Source organism: Myripristis murdjan, chromosome 17 (assembly GCF_902150065.1).
Source record: "Myripristis murdjan chromosome 17, fMyrMur1.1, whole genome shotgun sequence".
NCBI classification, from domain to species: Eukaryota; Metazoa; Chordata; class Actinopteri; order Holocentriformes; family Holocentridae; genus Myripristis; species Myripristis murdjan.
In genome coordinates this window covers 11,785,157-11,807,689 of record NC_043996.1, presented here as the reverse complement: position 1 = coordinate 11,807,689, position 22,533 = coordinate 11,785,157, and the positions used below count along the sequence as shown (strand labels likewise).

Here is a 22,533-nt window from a genome sequence, read left to right as displayed (position 1 = left end):
GAAAAATAAAACTGTTAAGACTCAAAGTGTGCTAGAAGCAGTTTTCAAAATACTACAAAATAAGGCTTTGCACATGTGTTTTGAGGTAGGCCCCAAGGACACGATCAATGTGGGTTGATGAGAAAGTTTGAGAGTAAAGAAGGAAGACTACGTTAGGTTGTGTTTCAGATGGGGCTTGTCAGCGTACAGTACCTGTATAGCTTGAGGATGACGGTGCCGTACATGATGGCGAAGCCCAAGAAGCGAGCCCACCTGAGCAGGATGCAGCGAAACACACTGGGATGGAAGTACAGGATCATCACCTGCAGAGACACACCACACACACTGTTAACACCGTGGACACACACACTGCAAAGCAAACAAAGACTTTATTATGTTAGATCTTCTTCATTTTCTTGCGAGAGTCATATTGCTCACTTCCTCGCCTTCATATGAACACAGAAGGAATTGTAAATGAAAAAAAATGAGGTGAGTTCACAACATGTGAGAGTGAGAGCTGGAGGCAGATTTGGCCCCACAGATATCTGACGCCTCCACAGCTCATGCTGACACCTCTCGGCTGTGTGTTGTTCACATGCCAATTGCCGGAAGAACACTTAAGCAATGAGTGCTTGATTGCAGGATTTATACCCTTCTCATCTTTCACGTTTAACGTTCTCATTTTCAGTGTGTGTATGCGCATGCTATATGTGCATGTATTTGTGTATTAGTATGTATATCTGTGCATGTACATGTATGTGTGTCTGTGTGTGCGTAAGTGTAGGTGTGTCTTTTTGTTCTCTTTGTCTCTGTGTGTGATTTGTGAAAAAAAAAAAAAACGGTAAGAATTCACCAGCGGCTCAGAAAATGTCAGCCTATCATTTTCTGCTTGGCGAGAGGATTATTCTCACTCATTACTGTAGGAGGTAAGCCTGCAACTAAGGCTGAAAACACAAGGCGCACGTGTCAAGCTGAACTGATGAGAGTTTCCCGTTGCACATTTTTTTATAGTTGAATTGGCGTCCTCTTTCATTTCGTAAGTGTGTTTCTCAGCAGGAGTCCAAATGTCAAATCTCCAGCGACCCAAGCGAGGCTGAGCTCTACATTCTGTTCTGAATAGTCATTGTGATGTAAGTGTGATGCAGCCTGTGACTCTGTACTCGTTTCCACTGAAGCAAAAGAAAAACTCTTTCAGCCACCATGCAAGCCTTGGATACCGTTCAAGCATAAACTGTTTCCTGAGTCTACCTAAGTCTTGCGGGCTTAATGTGCTCTGCATAATTCACACAAAACACAGACGAACCTGACCTTCAACAGCCTATTGTGTCCTCCACCTATGGGCCACCTGCTATATGGAAAATATAATAATATACAACCATTAACATTTCAAATCTTATTTTCTTTATAAGAAATGTGAGCTTGCAAACACATTTGAAAATGCAAACTCTTGTTTGTGTGTACACCTAGCTTCTTCATCCTTTTGTGCTTATTTGAATAGACTTTAATGGTGTGTTCAGACCACACATGAAGAGTGTTTTTGCTCCATGGACCCGGACAAATTTTTTGCTCAAGTTGAAAAATTTAAACTCACACAAATTCACAATGCATGTTTGTGTAATTTGCAACGCGGACTTCAACTCATTTGCATCACCCACTGCACATTTGCATCTATTCGCGTCTTTGCATTGACTTTGTGTCTGTAATCGCGCCACATTAAAAACTCACTAATAAATTATTACTATACTACTATACTATAAAAGTACAGTAATAATTGACCTGCTAAAAACTGTTACTGTGATGGCTACTGAGATTTCAAGCTCTCAGAATAGCCATGCCGGTCCGGTTTTCTCATTACATTTTGTTTCTCTCTTTTTTTGTCATTAAGATGAGAAGGAAATCTGCCTGATCCATGCAGGTTAATGCCGAATGCGTGGGTCTGCAGAGTCTGGGGTTAGCCAGGCTAACGCACATAGCTGTTTAACACCAGGAGTGTTTCAGTCGGTTTGGAAAAATGATATCATAGTGAACAAACCAGTGGCGGATAGTAATATAGTACATTTTGAGTATCTGTCCATCATTTAAGGCCTTTTTGAATAATAAACTCATATAATAACTTTTTTTACTCCACCACATTTAGCATAGACAAATATTGCACTTTTGTAAGCAACATATGCTGTATTTAACTACCTTTAGCATTATTGTTAACCCTATAAAGCCTGAACTATGAAAGAATTGGCAGAAAATTCCAATTTTTTGAAATTGAACCCTTTATTTAGTCCTATAACAAAATGTAAAAAAAAAAAAAAAAAAAAAGATTTTTCAAAAAATATGTTATTACATACGATTTTTCTGTTGAATTATATATGACAGTACTTGAAGTGCCAATGGTCCAGGGAGAACAGGGGAAGTGTCCAAAGGTATACAACAGTATTCTGGTCAAATATTAATTAAACTGAAAACGGAATGTGTTATTTGATAACGTGTATCATAAATGATACAAATGGCTTTATAGGGTTAACCAGACACCACTAATATAGCCTCATGTTCATTCTATTTGTTGCTGCTAATACCAGAGTATTATGAGTTGTTACGGCCTACGTATGATAAGTTTGCCTGGTTTCACATAGCTGTGGCTTGATCTGATACCTCAGTGGTCATTTAAACATTTCTAACCTTATATGTTAATCCAATTATGTTGTGGTGTAATAAATATTGCATCTATGTTAAATGAAATACTATTTGAGCTTATTATTCCTGAACTCCTGTCTATGCATAGCGACTAGATGGTGCTAAAGCATTCAGAGATTACATAGTGTACCTTTAACAGTCTGTAGAGTTTATGCCAAACATTTTAGGTGGGCCTCAGTCATAATGAAGTTCATTTGCATCATAGTAGGAAGCAACAAAATGACAGGGACACATGAGGATAGGATCTTTAAAATAAGAATAAATTTAAAACTTTTTTTCCTGACAATAGAGTTAGGGTTTTTTTTGTTTTGTTTTGTTTTTGTTTTTTTTTTTTTTGCATTTTTGGAGGTTTTCTTTATAATAATGACCAACCATAGGTCATAGTTTGTCCATGTTTATGTATTTACCACTGCATCACCGCCTTCCCTAGACCATTTTACACAGGGACACACAGAGCCCTATGAAGTACAGCTGGTGATTTATCCCAGCTCCTACGATGCAGCGGTATTTGAGAGATGGCAGGTATCCTGGGTAATTAAGCCTAAGTAACATGAGCACCTGCAACCTGTTTTCTTCTTTTCCTCTTCCCTGCAGCGAGGCAGCCGACCATCTGTGGCCAACTCAGCTTAGCAACAAGCCAACATGAAGCTGAAACAGGCTGCCTGTGATGTGTAAAAGGAAAGGAAAACGAATGGGTTCCTAGGAATATGAAGAACACTGTGTGTCACCTCCAACAGATAGGTGGGCTAAACTGCAAGGTGAACATTTTACATAATATTTTCAAAAGTCAGTCGTTTCTTTTCACTGTAAATTATGCTTGTCAGTTTGACATTAAAAGACCGAATAAAAGACTTCATTGTGAACAGGTTTACTTGACTAAAAGCATTAATATTCTGCCATTTATTAACTTTTTTAACCTTTTTAAATTAGATTTCCTAATATTAATACACCTTAAAAAAAAAAAAAAAGTGAGTGAAATGAGTTTCTACTATTTTCCTGTGTTTGTCACGTCTGACTTCACCCCTCATGGACAGAAATTTCTCACACCTCCTTATTAACGGTGTGACCTGCAGAGTCAAGGCACAGAGCGCAGCAGCAACACTTCTCTTCCATCCAGAATCCTCATCAAAGTGTTGCAGTGCTAAAGCCTGTCATTGGTATGCTGATCATGGGAGAGCAAGGAGCCAAGTCCATATTATACCCAAGAACAGGAATTATAGCCGTTTCTTTTTTTTTATGCTCGGCTGCTGGCTGTGAGTCACTGTTCCAGCTCAGGATCTGATAAATTAGTCTCAAGGTAAATAGACAGATATACATTAATATTAAGGATTTGGTTCCACATATCCATTATGGAAAACATATTGCTACCCTAAAAAAAATGCAGGAAAAACATGCACATACAATGTTAACCATCTGTGCTCTGAAGCAGCAATGCAAAACCATGAGAGAAAGAAAAGACTGCACAAACGTTTTTTAACCTTGGTTTTTCAACAGAATTAGATATTTATATCATCAAAAATAGAACAACTTAATGAGTAAAACTCACAACTTTAATACTTTTTCAAAATGTGCTTAGCATTTAATGCCAACAATCCTTTTTTTAAGGATTATTTATTTTTTCTCTGTGTCCCATTTGGCAATAAATCTCTTTGACTGATCTTTCTGACAAAGTGTTAGTGTGGCTGATGCGGACTGCGTGGGACAGCAAGGAGCTGTCACTACTAGACAGGATACATTCATTTGACAGTGTTTGAAAGCTGTTTTTTGATTGGTTCTCATGTTTGAATTCACACTGCCCCTCGCCTGACCGTTGAATGAGATTTGCATTGCCTCGTAATGATCTCTACACCAACAGCTGTGCTCGTGATCGTGATTTGTTCGTTTCAAATGGGTGACATCCAACCACACCAAGATCAAAACAGCCATTCCAGATTCAACGGCGCGCAAGTCAATGCAGTCAATGCAATGCAGGCAATGTGACCGGCTCCACGTCATCTGCGTTCACTCTTTCCATTCAACTTACGTTACGCCTCAGCGTCTAGATTGTGGTATGAGCCAGGTAACAAAACGTACAGCTGAATCAAAACACTGAGAGGCGTTTCAGTGATGTAAGTATGAAAAACAGGTCTGTCTAGCAGTGCAATTTGCTGGAGCCAATTTAGATCAAGTAATTGCAGTATTCTTTCTTTGAGCTCCCACAAAGCAACACAGCACTTGAATCAGATGCTCTCTACTCCGAGTGCCGAGAAGAATGATAAAGCAGACAAATGCACAGAGGAGCGAGAGCTGTAAGGATAAAGATAAAGAGTGGGAACAAAAGAGACTGAAAGTAAACAACCCTTAAGAGTTCAACAATTCACCAATCACTTAGTTTTTCTTGAAAAATCCATCTCTCTTTTTCGGTGGGTTTTCTGTCTGTCTCTTTCTCATGTCCTCCATTGTCTTCCCCCAGGCTCTGTTCTCTCGCTCTCTCTCCTGCTAACCTGTGGTTAGGATTAGCCGATGCTCCCTGGCGCCTTCATCTTTTTGCCTCCTGAGCAAACATCCAGCCTTCCAGCCCTCTGGTCTGCATGACAGACCAAAACAATAAATCACCTCTGAATATCAGAGCTATAACTAGGCCATGGGTTTTTTCTTACATCCCTATACGTTTGTGCAAATGCAAGAGCTCAAAAACACACAGATTTTTCACAGACACACAGATGGGAAAACGTTAAGCCACATATACACTCACAGGACCTTTCCAGCCTATACACACACACACACACACACACACAAGAATTATGCATACACATAAATAGTGGCACACCCTTTCTGCAGTGTGCCATCCCTGCGAACTCTAAAGCCACAGGGGACTGCATAAAAGAAGCCACATTTTTATAGCGCCCAGCAAAAGGTGGCCCTCCTGGCTTGCAACCCACCTCCCCCGCCTCCTCCATCAATTAATCAGCAGATTTATTTTTAAAACAAGTTGTTCTAGAACTTGATGGACTGTTTAAAAATGCATTGAGTGCCCGAGAAGAGCAGCTGTGCCAAGCGGAGCTCAGGGCAGCAAAAAGAAACGTGAAGACTGCAGGAGGGGAGACGGAGACGGAGCATGTGGAGGGGAAGAATGAAAGGAAAACATGAATGTTGCGGGAAAGAAGGGCAGAGAGGTTATACAGACAAGGGGATACTCACAGACAGAGAAAAGGGGGAGTTGAACGCTGAGAAATGCAGAAAAAAACGGGGAGAGACAGCAGAGAAGAGGGTGGAAGAGACTCTAGGGTGTATCTAAGTGCCTGTGAATATGAGAGTGTGGTGGGATATTTTTGGGGGAAGCAGGGGGACTAGAAAGCTATCTTTTGATTTTAGTTATCCTTGGGGTGAATGGGGAAGTGGACGGATGGATGGATGCAAAACTGAATCCACTTAGAGACATCACAACAAAAAAAAGTGTATGCAAGGTTTTGTCAAACGTGCAATTAGAGATTCATTTGACTCCTGCAGGCTTGTATTCAGGACACACCGGGGTGTTAGTTTTTAGTAAGAGCTACAATATGAGAGTATCAGTCTAATGACATTAAAAACTATCGGCGGTCCATTGTCTGATGTGTATGACATCGCGAAAAACACAACGTTTCATTGTAATGCAAATGTCTTTCTTACGGTAACACTCCAGTAAGTGCGGAATGAGAACAAAAACCTTATCCCAAGAGTCAGCCAAGCGCTCTGAAGCTCTTTCTTCTCAACAGATTGTTATTTCTGCCCAAAATGGCAAACATCCAGCCATCAGGCTCACTCTTTGTGTTTGAGGAAAGCACTGCCTCACTGTTGGCAGTCTGTGCGAGTATTTAAAGGGAGCGAATTCCCCCGGTTACATCAGCTCTCCCTGTTACATGGTGCTCAGGTTTCTTCCATCTGTTTGCCTGCTAAAGATGGGCCTCTGATGCTGCACTCCAGGTGCACTGTGGGCTGTGTGCACAAGTGTAAATACACACCCATGCGATGCACACGTACCTGTACACACTGACACCCCCACCCATGGATGCACTCACACAAAGACTGGGTAAGACAAAGACACATTCGCACATGCACACAAACTGTGATGTCCAGCATTCTGTTATTGTCTTGAAGTATCATAATTGGTATTTAGCTGGCATTCAAGAAGTACTAGGGAGTATTATTGCATAATTTACATAGTTTTATAATGTAGTATTGTGGGTGTGAATACTTGTCTCTGATTGGCTGGACAGTGTGACACATGTGGTCACTGTTAAAAATTCATATCCATAAAGTTTTGAGCAAACCAGTGTAACCACACCAACGAGCTGAAACTTGGAAAGAATAAAACAGAAAGCCTTTTTTTTTGTCATTGTACAACGTACAACGAAATAGTACAACGAAAGTAGAAGTGCTACTCCTGGTTAGTGCGATTAATAAGACAGGCAACTAGCACATATTCAGTATGATAATGATATGATAAACACTATAAAAAAGGATAGCTATTGCACAAAACATGTGCATTGCTCTTAACAGAACAGTATATTGTATTCAAATGTTGAGAGTTACCAGTGCTCAGCAGATGACGGCATTACTCTATCGTGTGTGTGTGTGTGTGTGTGTGTGTGTGGTGTGGGTGTTATGAGGGAAGGAAACTGCTCTTAGGTCTGTTTGTTTGGCTTCTGATGCACCTGAAGCGCCTCCCACAGGGCAGCAGCTTGAACAGGTGGGGTCCACGGTGGGAATGGTCTCTGATGATTTTCCTGGCTCTGCAGAGGCACCGTGAGCTGGAGACGTCTTCCAGGGAGGGCAGATGGCAGCCGATGATTTTTTTGAGTTGTTTTTATGACCCTCCGCAGAGCTCTCCTGTCCGCCGCTGAGCAGCCGGCTTGCCACGCTGTGACGCAGTACGCCAGCACGCTCTCCATGGTGGAGCGGTAGAAGCCCACCAGCAGCTTCTCCTTCAGTCTGTTCTTAAGGACTCTCAGAAAATGCAGTTGCTGCTGAGCCTTTTTTTTTTAACCATGGCTCATGTGTAGGAAGACCAGGAGAGGTCCTCTGAGATGTGCGTTCCCAGGAACTTGAAGGTGGAAACCCTCTCTACACAGTCATTGCTGAGGTAGAGTGTGGCAGGATCCACTCTGTGCCTTCTGTAGTCAACGACAGTTTCCTTTGTTTTGCTCGTGTTGAAAGCCTGGTTGTTCTTGGAGCACCAGTAGATACGAATTCAAAACTATTGTGGTTATTTTCCAGCCATTAACTTGGGTATAACATTAATACTAACACTGAGCTAGCTGAGCCAGTTCTATTTAGATATGAGATATTTAATCCATTTTGGCAAATCCTGCAAAGAGGCCACATCCCCAATGTCACCGCTCAAGCTGAATATTGTTCGTCTTGGCTCTTTCACACCTACCTCCTTTGGTCCAAACTTCTGGACTTCTCGGCTTGATGTGAACCAAAATTACAGATATGAAATCTCTCCAACACCGCAGTTCAGACCAAATAGCCGTATTTTGCTCAGACCAAAAATCGGTCTGAATCAAACTTAGCCATGGTTCAGGTCATTTCTAACATGAAAACATTTTTTTTGGATGGCTCGGACCTTTGGACCAATTACAGGATGCTCCAACAGGTTATCATAGGAACCAGAAAAAAGAAAAAATGAGCCATAGTAGCACATGGGGGGAGGAGGAGACTGAGTTTTTACCTGAAATATGGTCCGACTGTCAACTGGAAAAAACTAAAAATGCAGACATCTTCCAATTATTTCACACAATAGGACGTTCAGTTGGTGAAACCGAACGAGTCGCGAGTGTTGTGCTTCAGGTTGGTGCTGCTGGTAGTAGAGTCATAATAACACTAGCCTATTATAATGGCACAAAATAGATGTCTTCATTCATTTCTCTGTTCATTCAACATGCTGACATCAGATGCACGCCCATCTAAAAACCAATCAATGTCAAGTTTACAGTAGGGAGATGCAGCCCACTTAGGGGATGACAACAGGATGTACAGTGGTGTGAAAAAGTGTTTGCCCCCTCCCTGATTTCTTATTTTTTTGCATGTTTGTCACACTTAAATGTTTCAGATCGTCAAACAAATTTTAATATAAGACAAAGATAACACAAGTAAACACAAAATGCAGTTTTTAAATGAAGGTTTTTATTATTAAGGCGGAAAAAAAATCCAAACCTACATGGCCCTGTGTGAAAAAGTGTTTGCCCCCCCTGTTAAAACATAACTTCACTGTGGTTTATCACAGCTGAGTTCAATTTCTCTAGCCACAACCGGGCCTGATTACTGCCATACCTGTTCTCAATCAAGAAATCACTTAAATAGGACCTTTCTGACAAAGTGAAGTAGACAAAAAGATTCTCAAAAGCTAGACACCATGCTGAGATCCAAAGAAATTCAGGAACAAATGGGAAAGAAAGTTATTGAGATCTATCAGTCTGGAAAAGGTTACAAAGCCATTGCTAAAGCTTTGGCACTCCAGTGAACCACAGTGAGAGCCATTATGCACAAATGGCGAAAACATGGAACAGTGGTGAACCTTCCCAGGAGTGGCCGGCTGACCAAAATTACCCCAAGAGTGCAGCTACGACTCATCCAAGAGGTCACAAAAGAAGCCAGAATAACATCTAAAGAACTGCAGGCCTCACTTGCCTCAGTGAAGGTCAGTGTCCATGATTCAACAATAAGAACGAGACTGGGCAAAAATGGCATCCATGGGAGAGTTCCAAGGCGAAAACCACTGCTGACCAAAAAGAACACAAAGGCTCGTCTCAGTTTTGCCAGAAAACATCTTGATGATCCCCAAGACTTTTGGGAAAATATTCTGTGGACTGACGAGACAAAGGTTGAACTTTTTGGAAGGTGTGCATCCTGTTACATCTGGCATAAAACTAACACAGCATTTCATGAAAATAACATCATACCAACAGTCAAACATGGTGGTGGTAGTGTGATGGTCTGGGGCTGCTTTGCTGCTTCAGGACCTGGACGACTTGCCATAATTGATGGAACCATGAATTCTGCTCTCTACCAGAAAATCCTGAAGGACAATGTCCGGCCATCAGTTCATGACCTCAAACTCAAGCGCACTTGGGTTACGCAGCAGGACTATGATCCAAAACACACCAGCAAGTCCACCTCTGAATGGCTGAAGAAAAACAAAATGAAGACTTTGGAGTGGCCTAGTCCAAGTCCTGACCTGAATCCTATTGAGATGCTGTGGCATGACCTTCAAAAGGCGGTTCATGCTTGAAAACCCTCCAATGTAGCTGAATTACAACAATTCTGCAAAGATGAGTGGGCCAAAATTCCTGCACAGCACTGTAAGAGACTCATTACAAGTTATCGCAAACACTTGATTGCAGTAGTTGCTGCTAAGGGCGGCCCAACCACTTATTAGGTGTAGGGGGCAAACACTTTTTCACACAGGGCCATGTAGGTGTGGATTTTTTTCCGCCTTAATAATAAAAACCTTCATTTAAAAACTGCATTTTGTGTTTACTTGTGTTATCTTTGTCTTATATTTAAATTTGTTTGACGATCTGAAACATTTAAGTGTGACAAACATGCAAAAAAATAAGAAATCAGGGAGGGGGCAAACACTTTTTCACACCACTGTATGTCATTTAAAGTGTAAAACCAAAACTAACCAGATCAAATGTTTATAATGTAATGTTACAATATGTGGTTCAGACTTTCAGGTGTGAAAAGGCCCTCTGTTGTTCAGCTGTCTGACTTGTTTGAAATCAGTTCAGTGCATTTCTGCTTGATTTGATAGTGACAGTAGAGAGAGACAGGAAAAACAGAAAGGGGATGACATGCAGCAAAGAGATCAGGCTGGAATCAAACTTGGGCCACTGCGGTAAGGACTTAGTCTTGATATGTGTTACACATGCAGGCAGAATATTTTATTTTCAAATCCTGTTGCTGCTTAAATTAAAGCTGTAGTGATCACAATTGTGGAGTAAGGACTGTTTAGACTAAGCTAAAAAAAAAAAAAAAAAACACATGAAATAATCATATCATTTGATGGTTGAACCTACATGAGTCTCATTGCCAGACTCACTCTCTGATAATGGTTTTTAATCAGCTGAGTCTGAACCATCATCATTTCCACAGTTCCAGTTATTGCGCCTTTAATTATCTCTTCCTATTTGCTCATTGTTGGCAAGTGGCCATGGTAAAAGCGAGATCCAGTCCCAGGTGTGCATTCCGCTTTGTGCTGAGTGCTTTTGTGCCTCCATATCATGTATTAAAACCCTTTACCACACACCTCATCGTGGATCAGCCCTTACTTCATGTATTATGACAGGGCAGCGTGATGAGGGATGAGGGGGAACATCACCCCCTGTTTCATACAGAATACAACTTCCAGCTTGTTGACTAATTTTTGCAAGAAAGTGAGCAATTATTCAGCTCTCTGCGTTTCCTCATTTTAATGTGAACAAAGCACGCACTGAAGGAGCGATATACTGCATCACTGATTCAAGGCTGTTATATGGATACTTACGGGGAAGTAGAGCAGTAAAGCCCCGAACAAAATGGCCTCCAACAGAATGAGACCAGATGTCCGGATCCTCTGTTGATGAAAAGAGAGAGAGAAAAAAAAACAGGAACATCATCAATCAATCACAGGCAGACGGTGATGTTAGGTAGGTGCATTGTGTAGTTATGAAAGAAAATGGTTTGTCTAACACTATCATCAGAACTGTCCTCTCAGCCTTCAGCAACCTGGTGTAAAATGAACCTGGTGTCTTAAAATGCCAATAAAGTATTTGGATGTAAGAGAAATATGTTTCCAGGACAAGATTACATGAAAAACACATGACTGTAAACAGCCAGTGTAACACTAAAGGATCAGACGTTGTGTTGGTGGATGGATGTAAATGCTTACCTTCAATTCTGATAACCCAATTTCAATTTCCAACTCATGAAAAGCAGTTTTCTACCATTAGTGAAGTTAAACTTTTTAGCAAAAGTTCTTATTCAAGCATGACCTAAATCTTACTCTTGCCTTAGTTAAACTGTTTTAGTTGACGGTTTGTCACAATACATAATGTGCTCATTTCATGAAGTTAGAATATGAAAGATGGCCATGATTTTACTTGCCTGTCACCTCCCTCTGTATTGTAAATCTGTGTAAGTCACCCAGAACTGATCACTGATTTTTAAACAAACAACAATTAAGAGTTAAGACTTGTAACTTCAAGGTCTTTTCCAGAACAGTCTAATGCAGCCAAAGCATCTATGCCTCATTCCAAACAAATAAATGCAAAGAAGAGCTTACGAATGCTGAATATTTACCGTTTTTCACGTTGTGCCTTTCACCAAGCAAACAGATAAATAAATAAATAAATAAAGGACGACAGGGCTCTTCTGGGTTGGATTTAATTACTCTCTATATCCTAGAAGATTTATATGACTTTTATGCAAATTCACAAAGCTCCAGGGACATTTTTTGTGAACTGTAGAAGTGTGGGAGATGCTGAGGCAATAACACAAATGTCTATAAATATCATACCAGGATAGGATTCAATCCAACTTTGCCTGAGGATTGGTTGTTATTAGCCTTCACTGTGAGCATCTCAAATTTGCTTCAGTTTACTTTATTCTATTACCAGAATTATTTTACCAGAATGCAACTTAAATCTGACGGAAGTCACCTGACAAGCTGACTTTTGACAGGAGTGTGTAAGTAATTGTGTGATATGCATGTTTGGTTAGTTCATATGTGAACAGAGGAGGAAAAAAGAGGAAGGATTAGGTGATGAAATCAACCAGTATCTCTCAACCTTGTCTGCAATAAACACACTGAAATCAGCGCATCGATCCTCTGCAACAAGAATTTAAATATACACTTATGGACTCTGAAACATAAATATGCTGCAGATTAATGTAGCCTACATTTATGAGGCTCACTAAATCTCCACAGTCCCCACACATCAATTTCTGAACGTGTCAGTCTTTAAAAACCTTCTTGATCTGGGACATATTTTCTAATTTTGCAGCCATTTATTGTGAGAACCTATTTCTGGAGGCATTGTTTCTCTGTCATGTGTAAAAAGGTCCAGTTAAATGGGTTAGCATGGCCGTGGGCATTTTGGGCTGTCTATAGGGGCATTTGGCTTTATAAATCACTATACACTTTTTGAGAGCTATAGTGGTTGTAGAAATAACTTTATCTTATCTTAAACACCAAAGACTGTGACCCCATTCCTCAAAAAACAAACACTGTGGAATTAGCATTTTTCAGTAATAATGGAAAAGGGGGGCAAAAGTGGCAAAATAGTGACTTTCACTGCACACTAAAAGACTCAAACACCAAAACATTCATTCTTACAATTTCATAGATTCTCTTGTCCTTAAGCTTGCCTTGCCTTGACCCTACTTTTACCCCTTTTCCACGTGAACAACCCTTTTTAGGAACCAGGAACTCTTAGCCCTGTTTTCACCAGAGGAAACAGTCTCTCTTCTTTTTTGCCCTCTTTAAACCCCAAAATTGTCCCCGAGCTCCTGGTGACCACTGGTGAAACTATAACCTCCACCATTTTAAAAACAGGAGCAAGTGAATGCAAACGCAAATTATAGAAATATTTTTTTGGAAAATAAACATATCATTCATCTCCATCATAGCTGATTTCCATTAGTCCGTTACTCGTGAAAGCACTTTGATCTTTATACTGTAGCTCGTGCCTTCCTTGCATCTTAAATCTCACTTTCGGCCTCTGCGCTTATCTTTTCCAAGACCAAAGAGAATGCATCACCGTGGCGCAGTAGTAGTAGAGCATAACGCCATCTTCGACACCTTCCATGTTCACCGCTTTGCTGTTGTCAGTCCCACATAGAATAGCTGGATACCTCCTCCTTATTTGCATAAAATTCACTATTCCCCTGGTTTGTGGAAATGCAGACACACAAGAGCTGAGGATACCCGCTTTATCCCAAAAACTTCTTCCGCAGCAAGACTCAACAACTTCGACCACAGAATCTTTTGGTGTAAAAGGAGCATATGACCAAAAATCAGGAGAGGGTAGATCACAGGTCCACTTTGGTAGCTGTAAGTGTTGTCATCTAAGTTAGTATTTCTTCAACTGCAGGTCAGGGCCCAAAACAACATGGGCCTGCTGCTTCTGAGTCCCCAAAATCACAAAGGCACTCACATGTGTTTACTAGTCCTGGGTCAGGGGCTAAAAGGAAACACTCCAGTTCAAGTCTGAAGCTTTAGGTGCAGAGGTTCAGCAGAATCTGCTTTACACACAACTTTCATCCACCTCACCTCATCCCACAGCGACCTCTGACCCGCTCACCTTGTTCCTCCTGAAGTGGTAGACCACCACCATGCTGACTAGGTCCAGCACCATGCACAGACCCTGGAAGGCGGCCACAGCAAGCCGAAGGGCCCCGTCCTCTTGAATCAGGCAGGGGGTGTCGTCCCGGCAGTAGGGGCAGCCTTCGCGACAAGGCAGGCACTTACTGGACACGTCAGAGGGCTCCTCCCTGTGAGAGCCCTGCTCCTTACCTGAGGAGGGGAAAGCACCTTAGTTGCAGCTGAACAACACGGTTTTAGGTATATTCTCATATGCTTTTTGAGAATTTGACATCTACATAGTTTAAAACTCCTTTTGAGCTCTTTTTTTCCAACATATCAAAACACAAGCCTACTCCACTGCATTGTTTTCAGAAATTAACAGCAGAAAGAATGCAAAATTAATGTTTAGCTGTCACGCACTGACTCCACATTAATCAATAAATGACAAAATTATGAATAAATCACAAAGGAAACGAAGTAGGCAAAGGGATTAAAAGCAGATCATTTTAATAACTCAGCTATGGGGGCCACATGCATAACCACTGCATACGCACAAATACATGGATATACCTTTTCTACACAGAAACTGGTATTATATTATTATTATTATTATTATTATTATTATTATTATCAGATAGTATTATAAAAAGATGGTGCAGTGAGAGTGCGTACACCCAGTTTTTGGCTGCAGGCTGATGGAGAATGAATGTGGGAATTTATGTGACATTATTATCGTCTCATTATTATTTCAACATACTGTGTCCTTAATATCCAATCTCATCATGTGCATATGATTTTATACCAGCCTATTTGTCTATTTTATGTTGTGAGTGCCATTGTGTCTGTTACACTGTGTCTCAAATAGCACAGTTGTGATTGGGGATTGATTAAGAGGCACAGGAGTGATCAGCTGATAGTCATTATGAGAGCTATAAATAGGCAGAGTCGTGCGTAATGGCTGTGCGTAATGACACAATGGCAGCTTTGGCGCTGTTTGAGGACCTTGTCATTGCAAGACGAAGAAGAGAACGGGGGTTTAGAGACCGTGCTGATTTTCTGGCCCACGGTGGTGAGTGACTTATGCGCTGCTTCAAGTTTCTAAGCGCTGTTCCCTTAGAGCTGTGTGCTGAACAGGCCTCACTTTTAGAACGACAGATGCAGAAAAAACATGAAATCCCTGTGACTCATCTATTTTGCAGAGAGGTGGGGTCCCCTCTCCTCCACCTGTAGCTCACACACGTGTTGTGCACCCTGATGCACTTCTTCACCTCGCACTTGTAGTCACACCATTTCTTTCTGACTTCCTCAGAACTAATTTAACTTTAATTTAATTTATGGCTTCACTCACTCTTTGCCACTCTACATCTTTTATTTTGTGGGTGATACTCGTGTTAAGACCTCCAAACCAAATGGCTCTCCTCTTCTCAACCTCTCCACCGGTGAATGTTTTGCTTTAAAAATGAATGAGCAGCAACAAATGTTTTTATCACAGTAAGGCTGATTAGTTGTGTGGCTGATTGTAGCAGTGGGCATTAGGCTCATGCACATGTGAACAATTCCACAATGACTGAGATATATAAAACAGAACAGTGCATACACATTGTTTTATAAATCCAACACAAACAGTGCATATGCATATTTCTGCATTTGAGTATACACGTAATTTTAGTCTTGAATATATAGAGTTTTATGCATCTGGCCCCTGATCTTTAACTCCTCTGCAATTTAGAGCATTAAGCAATAGGCACCGCATGCTATATTTCCAACAGGATTTAGCTCTGCATATTGTGATTCGCTGCAGCAGCATGTGGCAGACCGTGCTTGGAGGAGAAAACAGAAATGTTGCTAATCGAACGCTGTTGCTAATTACTTTTTCCTCCATCTCATTCTAAAGTGAAACATTACAAACAAGGCATCTGTGAGCGTTACTGGATGCCTGCCATATGTTGCATGATGGAGGCGAGGAATAATTTTGCTCCTAAAGCCATTTAACCATCCAGAGGTTAATCAATTACCACATGCAGAGAAATAGACGATGCCAAAAACACAGTATTCACTCTTTCTATGGCATCTCCGCTGACTACAGCCTCCAGTTTCATCATCAGCTTATATACACACACACACTGTGCTGCTGCTCTTCTAGAAATGAATGCTTGATAAGCATGTAATTCCTCTGTAAGTCGCACAGCTCATACAGTATGCAAACGTTTTGCTAAAGTTGCACAGAGCACAAACATCATTGACAGAAAATATCATTGCAAGAAAATACCCTCCTGCTGCAGAGGCAATGACTGATTGGTTGACTGATTAATTGATTGACTGATACAAGAACACACAAAGTGGTTTTCTAAATGTTCTGAATGTGTAGTCTTGCTTGTGCATTGTTTTACTAGTCCTAGTTACTCACTGTTTGGGTATTTAGAGCAAAAGTGGCATAAGTGATGTTTTCTTAACTTTATAGCAGAGAAAAAGCAAAATTTTAAATGGTGGTATCATTTTTTTTTTTTTTTTTGAAAAAAAATCAAAGCACAAGGTATAGGAACCACTGACACCTTAAGGAGCTTAAGATTCAGAAACTCAGCAAACATAATGCATTTGTACCCTTTTTGTACCAAATTAATCTGTGGTTTTCACTTAAGTCTCTTGGATTTCTACTTTATTTTATTTAATTTTTTTATGGACACAAACATGTGCTGACAATTAAAACCCGAAGCCAGAGTTTTCCCATAATGCACAATATTCATTTGTGGCCAAAATGTCACACCAGACCCTTGTATTATGAATGTCTGGGCCTTACAGCATATGGAGAGGCCATTTCTTCACTAAGGAGACGAAAGAAAATTCGGCATCTTTCAAGTAATTTTAAGTCCCTTTCAAAGCAAGTGTGTGTGAAAGCAAAGTGTACAAAAAGGTTCTTCATGAAGGGCATGGAAAATTGGAGGTGTGTGTCAGAGCATGTGAGTGTGTGCAAAAAAAAAAAAAACGCATCAGGAGAAAACAACAGCGGCTGGAGGTCAACCTCTGAAGAATGGCAATCACGGAAAAATGTTTTTGCAATCATGGCTTCTCTTGAGGGCCATTTGCACTCCTGATGGGTAATTTGACAACGGGAAGCATCGCCTGTACAGTACATGACAACCGGCCCCGACCGGAGAGGCGCAGAAGCAGTGAGAGAAGGGGCTTCCGCTCCCACGCAAGATTTGTGAACCCAGTCTGAGTCACGAGAAATAACAGCTTAAATTGGCTTGCTCTTCCTTTCTTTCCCTGTGCCCTGCCTCCATTTGTGCACTTTCAAAAAGTCAAATCAAAGCGTGTAAAATGAACAAAGTACCGTCTCTGCTTTCTGATCAACAGAATGTGTGCCCAGATTTGGTAAAGCAAACGGGTTTTGCCCTTCTAGTATAACACACAAAGATGCACAAAGCCAACAGCAACCCAGCTTCGATTAAACAGAAAATACACACACCTTGAATGACAACGAATGCAAAATTAAACAAGGGAAATGGGCTAAACAGTCAAGAGACAGTGTGTGATAGTTCTCCTCTGAAGTCATTACCCTGATGTACAGCATAAAGGGAGAGAGAGCGAGAGAGCAAGAGAGAAAGAGAGAGAGAGAGGGAGGGTGGGGAGATCATCAGTCATTTAGTTATCTTCCTTGATGCTCATTAAGCTTGCCAGCCCCTCTGTGTAGATACAACTTAATGATGTGTGCATTATAATAATAGCATTATCTTATTCTCTCACTCTCTCTCGCCTATTTATTGTGATGTCTTGCTATGTTCTTTTTTCACCAAGGTGGCTGTGTCAATAGAGGATTGATTGAATCTAGTTAAAGGTCTCTCTTGCGCTCTCTCGAGTAAATTGGCTTCATAAATGTCAAAAAATCCCATATCCATTATATATATATAAAAAAAAGGAAAGGCTTTTCCCAGAATTGATTCGTCTTTAGTTGTTCTTGAGTGTCGGCTCATGTTGGCCATAATTCATGCTTTCATCTGAACTCAAAGACAAAGAAATGCACTTGGCAGCATAATCATACACAGACTAATGTCCATGCAGCCATGATGGCAGAAACTGTTTTCCAAGATGCTGCTCAGCTGATGTGCAGCGACCCCATGTCTACTGCAAAGTTTCAAATTTTCTGCCTCAAGTGAGTGTAAAAACCATCTCGTGATGCTGGGTAAATTTGATCCTTTGATTAGATGTTTTCTACTATTTACAACTTTTCTGATTCATTACATTCTAGTTTTCAGATAAAATAATACTTGGACGGAAACGTAGCTTGTGTATTGTTGCAGCTTACTGGACTCGATATCACTCTGTCTGGCACAAAGCAGCTCTCAGCACTCCAAGACTTGTTTTTTTTTTTTTTTTTTTTTTAATGTTTACACTGCAGAAATTGTCCATCTTAATATGCCATTTACACAAATACGCAGTCTTAAAATCTTGTTTATCTTTATACAAGTGAAAAACTCTGCCAGTGGGATGAAATAAATTCTTTTGTTTCCAAACCTAATCAACTTGTTCCCAGGATTTTCTTTGACACTTTTTTTGATACTAGAGAGCTGATCTGCCTTGTTTCAACATATTTCTACTTGTTCGCAGAAACAAGTGAAACTTAATTGGAAGCATGTGGATTTTTTTTTTTTTTTTTAATTTTACATGTTTTAAAAAAAGAAAGATGTTCACTCTCAATATGAAAGCAAACAGCTTGTTAAGATGGATATTCAATATACATTGTGGTGTGCTGTATAAGGAAGACTCACTGATTGGATTAGATTTTAACGCATTATCACGGCCGTCAAAGCAACATTTGCTCAAGCCTGAAGTGGCAGCTCATGACATGCAGTTAAAATGTCATACTTCATTAACTTGTGCTGTTCTCCCAGATGTTTTTTTTTTTTCTGTCTTATTATTGTAGGCATTTTCTCACTGTCGATGGCTGCTCTCCTTTGATATCTGTCCGTCTGGTCTGTTGCTAGGGAACAATGTGAAATCTGTTTCCAGTCCAGAATGTTTTCAGAGGGATGCGCGAGGAATAACAGGCTCGTTCCAGAAGCGGAAATCAGAGTTGCCAGCTACAGCGATCCAATCTGATTTTTAATGACGGGTCTGTGTGGGGTTTTCGAAGATGACTCTCTCTCCGCAGGCAGAGTTGTTTGACTACAGGCCTCATCACACTGCATTACAATAAAGCTCCGGCTTAGCATATCATCCCCCTTGGGGTGCTGTATTATTTGAGTCAGGGATAAAACCACCGCAGTCGTCTGATTATCTTCCTCTCATCAGGGTCCAGCTTTCTGCCTGAGGACATGGCAGCACGCTCAGTCAAGGTGTCAGAACAGAGTCATTCAAATCAACACAAGCAGGAAAGTTAAGTTAAAGGAACTGTTCACCCATAATACCAAAATATATTTTCTCACATATCCCTAGTGCAGTCTATCTATAGTTATAGAATACTATGGTATCTATAGAGATCTATAGAGAGTCTGTCTGGATGGATAGATTGCAGAAAAGTAGGTTGGTAGATTTTTTTTTTTTTTTTTTTTTTGGAGTGAACTATTCCTTTAAGGATATGCTTTAAAGCAGTGTTTCTCAACCCAGTCCTCAGGGAACCCCTGTCCTCCAAGTCCCAGCTCCACTCTTACACACTTTATCCAATTAAGGGCTTAATGCTGATTGGTTGAAGCAGATCTCCCTGAAACTGGGTGTGTACGAAAGTTTGTGGCCCTTAAGAAGGGACACTAAGGTATGTAATTTTGCATTAAAATGATTTTATTGTCATCACTGGGTGTAGAGAACATCACAACACTGCAAGTTTACTATCACCTTCAGTTAAAAATGTGAATTTTCTTACTTAGTTTCATTCTTGAGTATTATCTTCATTATCTTCAAGATTTGGCTTTCGTTCCCCTTGTAGGGTAACAATGTTGTTTGACTCGGGAGAAATCAACTGATTGGCTCTTTTCTGCATAGAAAGTACTTAAGACACTCAGTTCACTCTCAGGTCAAGGTTTTTACTCCCAGTTATGACAATAAAAATCCTTTCTGTGAGAAATGACATATTAGTTTCCTATCCCCTTAACAACACCACAGCAAAACAAGAACAATATTAATAGAGAAAAGGGCCCAACCATAACATTGCACTTGTATATACCCTCCAGGTCCAGCTTGGGCTTGCTATATTTATCAAGCGTGATGTAACAGTATATAAAGTCAGGTCAGGAACAACAAATGAAAACGGAGTGATGCTGGACACAAAATATCAGCTAAACTGTGACTATTCTTTATTCAAGTTCTCTTCCACTGAGACCTCTTCTCTGTCAACACAGCCAACGTAATCCAACAGGTCTGTGAATCAGCTGCCACCTGTGGTTGACTTGAAGCCTCCCACCTGAGCTTAGAGTGGAAACGGAGTAGACATTTCCCCAATACGAGTAGCCGGAAAACCTTGTAACTCCGGCTTCAAGCTTCATTACCCTATAGGCCCATCCAACACCCGTAACAGAAGTTCAAACAAAATGTGTGAGCTGTCAGCTGGAAACATTTTTTTTGTTTGTTTGTTTTTCTTAAGTCCCAAAAGGTTAGGCTTGTGAGATTCACCATTTTGATCTGACAGCAGCATTGTGTATTTTTACATCACACACGGATTTGTAACCTACTTGTAAAGCCATTCAGCGCCACTCGGCTTGGGTGGTAGAAGCCCCTCCTGCACTGGCACTTGTACTTGTCCAAAACAAATCCATGGCCGACGATAGGGGTGCACTGAGAGGAGGAGGAGGAAGAGGAGGAGAGACACAGAGAAACAGACACAGACAGAGATTGAGAGATGATCAGCATTCATCAAAATTTCACATCTTTCCCTTGTAAACAGCAAGAACATTATAGGGGGTACCGCTGTAGCGGGACAACAGTGGGAGGCCGAAGAAGCACTGAGGTGAATCGGAGATGCGATGGAGGGGGATGACAGATGAATGTGATGACTCAGCCAACGCAGCTCTGTTTGTGCTTCTTGAAACCAGAAGCAAGTGGGAGTAAAAATAATGAATGCTTCCTTGTATTAAGGGTGCTTAAGTCAGAATAAAATATCACAGGGAAGAGCAACAAAAAAATTCTGTCAGAAATACAAACAGAGAGATTTTCCTCTCCCTTATTGAACATGTCAAGGGATTGGTCTTGCTGATCATCACAGAACTGGGCATTTACCATGATAATATATCAGGCATTTGTCCTGCATTAAAGGAACAGTTCACCCAAAATACAAATTTTTTATATATATATTTTCTTTCTATAGTTTCTGTGTGGTTCCCAGTCTCATCACAACACAAACTGTATCCATCCCCCTCTTGTTCACACTTGTGAGGTGCTTCTTTTGCTGGGAACTAATTCCTGCAAGCTGTTTCTAGCTGCATGTAATTCATACTCACTGGGGCTGAATAGATACAGTTGACTGGTGTTCTTTGGCAGGAAATAGTTCCCAACCGAACTCTAGTCATTGAGTTTTTCACATGTAAATTCGAGCTTCACAAAACATTACCCATCCATCCCCACTGAATTGCAGTCCTAGAGCACCACAGCAGACTGGAAACCTGGCCAGATTACACAGAAATTATCTGGATAAATGACTGCACTGGGGCTAGGAGGGATTTTTTTCGGGGGGGAGGGGTTCCTTTAAAAACATAAATACAAGTGCAATAAACAGATGGTTTGTATCTCCATCAAAGGTACCCAAACTACAGTATCAAAAAAAAAATTCAAACTAGAATGGTTATAAAAATGAAGTGATTATAATATATGCTACAAGCATTAATTTTTGATTATTTGTGGCTTCACAATATGTTTCAGTTTGCCTCATGAGTAAACATGAGCTGCCTTCACAACTGTTTACATATCGTGGGAAAATATTGACAACATCTGGATGATTTATTGTATCTTACAGTGGGATTAGTACAGATTAGCACAATGTAGAGACTAGCGCATCAACAACACTACAGCAAATACTGTTTTGCCTACCCTGCAACTATCGCTGTAATGAAGATTTAGAGAATTTAAACAGAAAACAGACATCTCACAAAATGAATGAAATATGGTGATTATGCGTCTTCACTGCCTACACATGATTACAGCCCTTTTCAGGAACACACTCACACTGCATGTTTGGTCTCAGTTAATGAACTTGTCTCAACCCTGTTATTGAGGATTCTACATCTTCTACATCTTTTTTTCTGCGCCCCAGTTATAAACACACTTGGCGTCGGGGGAAATCACAGGTCTTTGCCAAGTAACAGGGAAACTAATTAATATCTAAATTAAGAATTAAGGGTTGTTTGCAGAATTTAAACATGCCCGCATAATTCCAGCTTGCATTGATAACTGTGGGAGCTGGATGAGCTCACGACCATCTGGAGTGAAACACACTCTGTCACACACACACACTTGCTTGCTTGCATGCGCACATACAGTCAAAAATAGACCTGTAATAAATTTGACATGAATGTTCATAAATAGTGCATTACACTGCATGCTTACAATAAAGCCAGTATATCGCTCCTGGGACA

At 40.6% G+C, this 22,533-nt stretch overlaps 1 protein-coding gene across 1 annotated transcript in view; it reads right to left on the bottom strand.

Moving 5' to 3' along the window:
* Positions 1-22,533, bottom strand: part of gpr158b (G protein-coupled receptor 158b) — a 72,316-nt gene that overhangs the window by 20,819 nt on the left and 28,964 nt on the right. Inside the window, exons 3-6 of the mRNA XM_030074742.1 lie at positions 20,638-20,740; positions 13,974-14,185; positions 11,177-11,245; positions 193-302 (exon numbers count right to left, since the gene is read on the bottom strand). Coding sequence (XP_029930602.1) covers positions 193-302; positions 11,177-11,245; positions 13,974-14,185; positions 20,638-20,740 — 494 coding nt within the window. The remainder of the gene's footprint in view (positions 1-192; positions 303-11,176; positions 11,246-13,973; positions 14,186-20,637; positions 20,741-22,533) is intronic.